The following is an 8987-nucleotide window of genomic DNA, read 5'->3' as shown; positions in this document are numbered from 1 at the left end:
AAATCAACAAGAGGGGGGGGAAAAGAATTGGCAAGAGGGAAAAACACAAGAAAAGGAGCTGTGAAGTACATAAATCTGTTCAGAACAAGCACTGGATGTGGAAAAATACAATTACACACCCATTGTTTCCCACACTAAACATACACTCAAAATTATTTATCTCTGCTTTCAGTCAGCACCGACACTAAGTGATATTATTATTTTCACTTCCTTTGTCATCTTCTACTAATATTTCACTTCTTATATCTAATGCATCAGTCCAACATGAGAGGACAGCAATATTATTACCTCAAGTCCTTTCCTCACATCCTTCACTGCTGTAATTTCCAGTAAGAATAAGCAAAATACAACCTGAGCTACTTAAAAACAACTCTCATTAGAGTTTCACTCTGACAGAACCCAGCATGATAGGGATGCCCATTTCTCTATACAGCGTAGCTGTACATAGCCAGTACAGCTCATTGGAGGTATTAACATTTCTGGGACTGTTTCATTTGCTATAGGAACCTGACACCTTGACATTGCAGGGTTATATACACCCATTTCCAGGAAAACAGCCTCCTGGTAACATCTTAACAATGGGCTTGGGAGGGCAGCCTTTGGCAAAAACAGCACAAGTGCTACTCAATGGGAGAAATGGGTGTTATTTTCACAGCCTAAAACAGTGAAATAAGACTACATTTTATACAAAGCTAGTAATGTATGCTCAATAATTTCCACACCAAAGTGCCTTACTGTTGATGTGGGTGCCTGGATGTATTATTTCAGCAGTTCTGCTCAAAAGGGCAGATTGCACTATTCCTTTGGAGTAGTGCACTCCCTTGCTCAAAACTGAGACCACCTGACAGAAAAGTCAGGTACTGTCTTTTTTTCAGGGTATTCCTCAGCATCACAGAGCAATAGTTCTAATAAATGTATATCAGGAGTGTTGAATTCATCTCCTATTTGGAAGATATCTACCAAGTGCAAAACCTCTCCATCAAATAAAATGTAATATTAAAAAAGAAAAAGAGGCCATACTGTATCTGTAAAATTGTGCAGAATCTTAAGATTCCTCTCATGCTCTCTTCCTTCCTTGAACAGAACATACAAAAGATCATGCCAAAGCCAAGGGCTCTTCTGCCGCTGTTGGATCAGATCACTCATCCTAAGGGCAAAAAAAATACATCATGTAACATTTGTCAACAAAAATTATATTCACAGCACTTTTTCAAGAATCAAAAAATGCACGTACATTTGGACACAGAGCCTCAGAGGAGGAATTACCTCCAATACCACAGATTAACTGAATGGCAGCTGACACTTCTTTGCAACCTCAGCCTCCCACTGCATGTACTCACGATAGAAGAACTTCAGGATTTTCCTAGCCTTCTTTGCTTTCTAACTCCACTTGTATCACCCTCATCTGCACTCCTGGCTCACAGAGCAAATTAAGTAACACTGGCAGCAACAATTCCAACCTAATTACAAAGTAGTGAAGAAAGAATCTCTACTTACCTATAGACTGCACGAACGTACTCAGAATCCTTATTGTCCTGAGCACCCACATTCCTGCCCATCGCAGTTTCTAGAAGGAAGAAATTATCACTGTTTCACAAGTTCAAAGTGGAATGCAGAGTCCCTAGTACACAGTGTTAATATTGCTCCCAGCCTCTGATTGTCACCACACTGTCGATCTGACAAGTAAATACATACAACCAACCCTTTCCAGATAACAACCTTGATCTATGTTTCTGTGCACAGAAACCCTGCTCCTCAGCAAAACCTTGCTGCAGATTCCTCGTCTGCCCTGCTCATCCCACAAGCTCAGGTCAGTGCTCACCTGATCAATGGCTCATTACATGGACTCTGGGAGAAAGGATGATCTTGCACACAATAAGCAGAGACATTCATCTCCTCTCACACTGCAGTACCACTATACTCATGAGCATCTGCATCATTCACAGCCCCACCACAAGAACTGAAGAGAACTTACCACAGATAATATCAAGGGCACACAGAGTGATGTCTATAAAGATATTAAATGGTTCCTTGTCAACATGCTTCTCAAGTTTCTCCAACAAAATTCCCCCTTGTTCATTCATAACCTCTAGAAAGTAGTTTAAGATTGCGAAGTGGAACGTGGGAGTTATCATCTTCCTCCGTGACCGCCACTTGTCTCCAGTGCTGCAAAAGTGACAGGGGAGAGGGAAAGGCTGAATCTCCAACTCCTCACTATTACAGGAAACACATACTAAAAACTGCCACCAGGAACAACTTCGTAGGTGGGCATACTGTGGCTGACTCTTCAACATCTCTATTACGCTCACCAGGAGGAGCATGTGGAAAACATTTCTTGCTTCAGCTCTCTGTGAAGCACAAACTGCCATTTCCGTATCTGCTATCAACAAAAGAAGTTATCAACAGTTCTTCAAGCAATGCAGCCACACAGTCACTTAGTGCACAGGTTCAGAGAGAGTGAGCAGAATCTACTTATAGGACAAACCAACTATTCAACATTAAGGCCTAACTCACATTGCATCTGTGGATCATCATCTGTCCTTGCCCATTTGCTGACTATCTTGGAAATGAAGGCTGAGGATATCATGCCAATGAACAACTGCCTCAAAATTTGTCTACAAAGTACCTACAAGTTCTGTGAAAGATCACAGGTGGTGGTACTTGCTTTCAGAGGTTCTTCTTCATTTTTCTGAATCAGGTGTCCCATCAGCACACAAATGGATGCTCTTCTTACAGAGCAAATCATCACAACAGTTCTCCAGTTAACCTGCCATTGGGCCAGCTTAGCTTGCTGTCTTCCTGAACTGTTCTTAGCCAGCAGAATAAATGTAACATTAAAAGAGTAGAATATTTCTATATTTTGTAAGCTCAAGGAAGTAAAAATATCCCTCAAAGTCTATCTGGAGACAAAACAACCAGCTTTTGGGAGCATTTGCCACACATACACCCAGAAACCTCAACTCTGCTCTTTGCTGTTGATTACTACCTCTCTTGTGTAAGGGACACAAACAAAATACAGGTAAAATGGCACTTCTCATCCTCCCACATATGCTTGCATCTTCTACACCACACAATCACAGCTGGCTTTTAAAACACTATGGTCCCATCAAGAAGCAGGAAAAGTTCACTAAGAGCTCAAAATAGGCAACAAAGCTCCAGTGCTAATAGGAGGAATTTGATGTACAAAGAAGAGGCATAGAGGCATCATACTTGTATGTCGGACTATATTTGCCTTGCTCTGGTGAATGAATATCTGCATTATCCAAATCAAAAACTTTCCTCAACCCTGTCAAAGACTGTCGAACACAAAAGTCTTACAGCACTGCTCTTTTCTCTTTCCAGTCCTTGCCTGCACTCTGAGCCAGGATCACTTCTTATAAGTCTCCATTCCATGAAGGAAAAAGTATTGGGTACAGATACTCTCTTTACACTCCAAAGCATCACCAACCTCAAGAAAGTCTGCAATTTCATCTGCTAAAGTAAGCAGTACACAGACAGTGCTGCTGCAGTAATCCTATCTGACATAACAGTCAAAACACTGAACATGTAGCACAGCAAACTAGAGGACACCACTTTCCATGGGATACAACTTTTCAAAACACAGATTGCTTGAAGATTCTGGACAAAAAAGTATCAACTGTCAGATTTACTGAGAAATATGTAACACCAAACTATTTTTATCAGACATTAGCAGCTTAAGTGTAGCCAAGACTGTCACAACAAATAAGATTTCTAGAGCTACTATCTATACCTGTCCAGAGATGCATACAACATTCCTGCCACTAAGCACTCTTCCTACCATATAGCCTCCAAATTTTAAGGTGGCAATAATGAATCAAATCTGTATTTTACTATACCTTGTCAGAAGTCCAGTCCCCAGCCACGGGTGCAGAAATCTGTACAGGAATGATTTTTGTATGTGCTTCGAACTGGTCAGAATAACCTGTCAGAAAATGAGAGGAGGGCAAAAAAATGTTACTTGTTAGATGAAGAGGTATCTTCAGCAAAGATTACATCACATAGCTTCAGTTCGTCCATGAAGATGCCCTGAGCCTCGGGAAAAGGCAAATGCACCAACTGGTACTCAGGGGAAGCACAAAATTTACACCTTCGAGTCTTTCCATAAATATCTCAATCCCAAGAAATAGTGAAATACTCAGAGCCTACTACCTCCACTCCACTTATCTTTCTCAATAAATAAATAAATAAAAATAAAATAAAAAATCCCTAAAGTCATCAGCAGAGCTCAGAGAAACCCAGTGGTTGCCAACCTCAACCAAATTCAAAGGAAGTATCATTTCTTTGCAGAAAAATTGGCATCTGCAAGGGTGTTTTTCAGCAAGAAAAATATATTACCCCTTCATCTCCAATAATACCTGTTTTGGCAAGGGAGTTGAACTCGATGATCTCTGGAGGTCCCTTTCAACCCCTACAATTCTGTGTAATACCACATAGAAATCATAGAGTGATCAGCTTAACAACTAGCAGTCCCTAAACAGACATATATTTTTCAATACTTTCATAAATAACCAAAACAGCACTAAACAATGTCATCAGACGATAGGGTGAAACTTAACATTTACTCATAAAATGTGTACTATTTCAGCACAAGCTGATACAAGTGGCATATTCTGGATTTTTTCCCTTCAGTCATCTTTTGCACACCAAATCTTTGTTCCCCATCTTGCCTTACACTTCTGCCCACCGTTGTCATCCATGTGATGTTACCACCCAGTTTCAATGGAAACTGTGTATCACGGCAAGGAAACAACTCCATCTTCCCAGCTCAAGGGTTATCATTATCCATAGCTAAACTAACAGCTACATTTCATGACATCAAAACAGACTCATCAATTCTCATGCAAAAGTCAAATAGATATAACCACTCCAAATAGCATTTCATAATGCTTTACATCTATTTCAGTGGCCCAGACTTCCCTGCTATGAACTTGCCAGTTCTGATCTTTGGAACAGAAGCTTCCACACATGAAAACAAGACTAAGGGGGGGGAAGGGGGACGTTCTTTGTACAAAACAAATTAATTAGATGTTTTCATTTGCTGATTCATCTTCAGCATTGAATTCTTCCAAGATTAGGCTTATGTTCTTATGTTTTCAGCTTTTCTTTTGCATAGGATCAGAGGAAAGCCTCAAGTTAAATCAGTTCAAGCCATTTTTTGCAAAAATTACACTGAGAGAATAGAAACTAACAGCTTGAGCTTGATTTGCATGATAGTAAAACTGATAAAAAGCACACTCACCTCCACAGTATCAGAATGGAACAATACCGTGACAGGCAGTGGACCTAACCAGATTTTGAACATTGGCATTTTCCTGAACTCATCAGCGTATTGTTGTAGTTGTTTAAAAAAACCTAAAATTGAAAAAGCAGATTAAGTGTTCTTTTGTTGGAGAAGAAAGACTCTTGTGATGAAGTTTCTCATCTTATGCTCTGTAATTATGTTTTTGCTATAGTTTTATCTCACTACGATGACCAAACAGAATATTTTTCTCCTGTCTAGTAGTGCTCACAGGAGCACTTCTTTATGGCCACGCTCTCAAAGGCTCTGTATTCTGGAGAAATCTCACCAAACTGTAGACAAGATAGTTTGACTTAAGCTATTTCAGAGCACTGTAGAATAGGTTTGCTGCACTATAATAAAAGCATTGTAACTTTGAACCACGTTAACGCCATCAAAATTTACATATTGTTTGCTTGGAACTAGCCAAAATGCTGCATCAAGACATTACTTCCCAAGTATTGCTCCAAGCCTTTTCCCATCTGATACTTCTTCCACAGATGGTACAATTGTGATACACACACAAGTGACACAGCACACAGTAATGGCAGGGCATTGTGCAGGAACGCTCTCAAAATGTTTAGTAGCTGATAATGGCAGAGGACTTTAAAAGCAGGCTATCAAGGGATTAAACAACTCTTGTCATTTTAGAAACATTACTGAAAGATAAATGGCTGTTTACAAAGACGTGGACTTAGCAGTTCAGATGCCCTTGTCTCTAAGGGCACAAATGCTCATATGATCATCTATGCTATGAATCACATGAGAGATTGCACCACTGCACAGCTGCCAGTTGGATTTCATAGTAGTAAAACAGTCAGTACTCCACCCATCTTGTTATCCGCTCAACCAATATCTTTCTAGTTCAGCTGTACAGAAGCATGGGATATGATATCAAAGACCTTGCTGAACCCAATTACACGGTGTCTATGTTCTTTCCTTGCTCACAGGTCCCATTATCTCATCACAGAAGGCAATCAGGCTGGCTCTGGAGTTCTGGAGGAGGTGGCTGCTATCAAGATGTCTAAGGATTAAATCTGTCTTTGCCCTTTCACAAACCAGATTAAAAAACAAATTACCTCCTCCCAGTGCCTATGTAGAGTTCAAAAGTCAAAGGTCCCAAAACATAATGATTGTTTTCCCGATAGATACCCAAATACAGAATTCCCTAGCCTTAAGCAAAGTTCTAATGGCACTACATTCTGATCCTGCTCACTTCCAACTAAGGTCTCTCATTTCTGTATGTAGGAGAAGCAAGGTTGTATATAGAGGAACCATTATGTTTCCACAGGATGCAAGGGTACACATTGTGAAAGGGCAGAGGAAACATCTCTGTGTCAGCACTGAACAATGTGTAAATCCATGCTATGCTTGTTCTCATTACTTCCATGCACTCCCCATGACTCTCTTTTTGCATCGTACCTAACAGAGCCAGGAATGTGAGTGCACAGAGCAGGTTGACACACATAGACACACCCAGAAGAAACTACTGTTGCACTGCCAACACAGCTGGAGAAGTTTTCACATCAGAGGAACTCCTCGGGAAAGAATTGTTCTCCTCTGCAAGACAGGGTATCTAATAGAAAGGGAACTCTTTGCATTTGTGGTCCCTCAAGAATCTGGCTGAAAGAAGGCACTACTGATCAACACAGGTACAGTAAAAAAAAATATTATTTTTGCAAATAATAAGTTATTTTGAATCAAATGCAGAAACCTAATGGAGAGCTAAATCTGAAAACAACCTAGTAGTTTAGCTTGCTGGAATTCCCTTGCACTTTCTCACTAAGGAAAAAACAATGTTGTTGAAGTACTTCTGCTTCTCAAGCCAAAAGCTCTGTTTGGATTACAGATGTGAGCTGTGCTATGGATACGGTGGTCTGTGTTAGGAAACAGTACTTCCTGTGGAGACAGCCCAGCGCACTTCCTGCAAAAATATGTTCGACAGCATTTTCACTCCCTATCTCTAAGAGCAAGAAAGAGTCCCAAGTCTAGCACTAGTACCTGAAAACCACTATTAGATTCAATCTCCAACTAATCTTTCACTAATAGTAATACCACATCTATAACATTTTGTTTCTCTCCTCCACTGTTTATTTCTCAGTTTTCCTCTGTAGGAGTCCACAGTCCAAGAGATACCTATAGGCAGTGGCATATCCTGCCACCTGCCGCCAGCCACGACTTGGCCACCCACCCACCTCTCCAAGGCTGATTCCTGCACCAAGCCCCACACGATGCCAAGACCCCATAACTAGCAGGTAAGCCATCCTTACCTTCTCCTTTCCGCTCCAACAGGAGAGCATTTCCCACAAAGGGGTAGCATGGGCTGATTCCTGGGATGGGCTTCATCACTCGCCACCACCACCAGTAGTTCAGCAAGGAGGGTAAGGAGCGTACAGTCACCACTGTCAGCAGCAGGGTGATGGCTCCAGCCACCCAGGGCAGCAGCTGCATTCCCTCTGTGGTCCCTAGCATGATCTCCATTGCCATCTCCCTGCTCCAGCCCAAGCCTTGTTCCCTGCTAGCAGCTTTGGCCCCTGAGCCAGGCCCAGCTGGCACTGCTTACTCTCACTGCTGCCACTTGGTAATGAGCAGAGAGCCTAGATCTGTCCCCGAGCAGGAGGTGGAGCTAGCACAGTACACAGAGGCACAGCTCTAGACCACAAAAATAAACAATGACGTAAGCAAGAATGTGGAGAATTTGCCTGCATGCAGTTTGGGACAGCGAAGCAGGCAGGGGTCAAGGAACAGCACCATTTCCATGCCCCACTTCAAACAAAGAACAGAGCCTTCACAGACCAAAACTTTCCTCAAATCACTTCAAGAGAAAATCTTTGAGATGATATGGAGAGGATGAGTACTTTTAACAGTTTTGTTGTTGTTCTTCATGCATTTTTGAATGCTTGGGGCAGAGGTTTGCTGTAGTGTTCTACCACACAGCGCTGTTTAGTTTGGTTGTGAGCACAGGGAGGCATCACACATGCTTCTCCACTCAGCTTTTGCTCATCTCACTGTTGAATTCTCAGCCATTGGCTAAAGTCGTGTAACATAACTGACAGCAACCACCACCAGTGGCAGCACAGGAACCCGATAGAGAGGCACAGGCTATTTCTCTGCAGCTGGTCTCAGAGATTCTAAGAAGAATGTAGTTAAGGCAAGCAAGCAACTTGCACAGTGCTTGGGTAGAAGTAAAATGCACTTTATCAGAAGTGGTAAGGTGGTGACTGTCCCCAACTTCTCCACTCTGATGAGGCCCCTCCTGAAGCACTGCACTGAGCTCTGGGGCCCCCAGCACATGAAAGATATGGACCTATTGGAGTAAGTCCCGAGGAGGCTATGGGGATTACCAGAGGGCTGCAGCACCTCTCCTATGATACGCGAAAAGGTAAGGGAATTGGGGCTGCCCAGACTTGGAGAAGCCTCCAGAGAGACCTTACAGAGACCTTCCAAAGGGGGCCTACAGGAAAACTGAAGAGGAAGACTCATTATCAGGAAGTGTAGTGAAAGCATGAGGGAAAATGGCTTTAAATCATTATTCAATCTTAAGGTGGTGAGGCACTGGCACAGGCTGACTAGAGAAGCTGTGGATGTCCTATCCCTGGAGGCATTCAAGGTTGAGTTGGATGGGGCTCTGGGCAGCCTTACCTGTTGATTGGCAGCCCTGTCCACGGCAGGGAGTTGGAATGGGGTG

The 8987-nt window shown here is 42.2% G+C and overlaps 1 protein-coding gene across 1 annotated transcript in view; it reads right to left on the bottom strand.

The window, feature by feature from the left end:
* The window catches only part of LOC100549160 (cytochrome P450 4V2), a 12557-nt gene extending 4653 nt beyond the window's left edge, over positions 1-7904 (bottom strand). The window contains exons 1-6 of the mRNA XM_003205775.4: positions 7570-7904; positions 5261-5373; positions 3858-3943; positions 1976-2166; positions 1498-1567; positions 1021-1147 (exon numbers count right to left, since the gene is read on the bottom strand). Of these exons, the coding sequence (XP_003205823.1) occupies positions 1021-1147; positions 1498-1567; positions 1976-2166; positions 3858-3943; positions 5261-5373; positions 7570-7786 (804 nt within the window). The 5' untranslated portion in view covers positions 7787-7904. The remainder of the gene's footprint in view (positions 1-1020; positions 1148-1497; positions 1568-1975; positions 2167-3857; positions 3944-5260; positions 5374-7569) is intronic.
* Between the last annotated feature and the right edge of the window lie 1083 nt (positions 7905-8987).

This window comes from Meleagris gallopavo, chromosome 4 (genome assembly GCF_000146605.3).
Source record: "Meleagris gallopavo isolate NT-WF06-2002-E0010 breed Aviagen turkey brand Nicholas breeding stock chromosome 4, Turkey_5.1, whole genome shotgun sequence".
NCBI classification, from domain to species: domain Eukaryota; kingdom Metazoa; phylum Chordata; class Aves; order Galliformes; family Phasianidae; genus Meleagris; species Meleagris gallopavo.
Note: the sequence above shows the minus strand (reverse complement) of the source record. Positions and strands in the feature narration are given on the sequence as shown.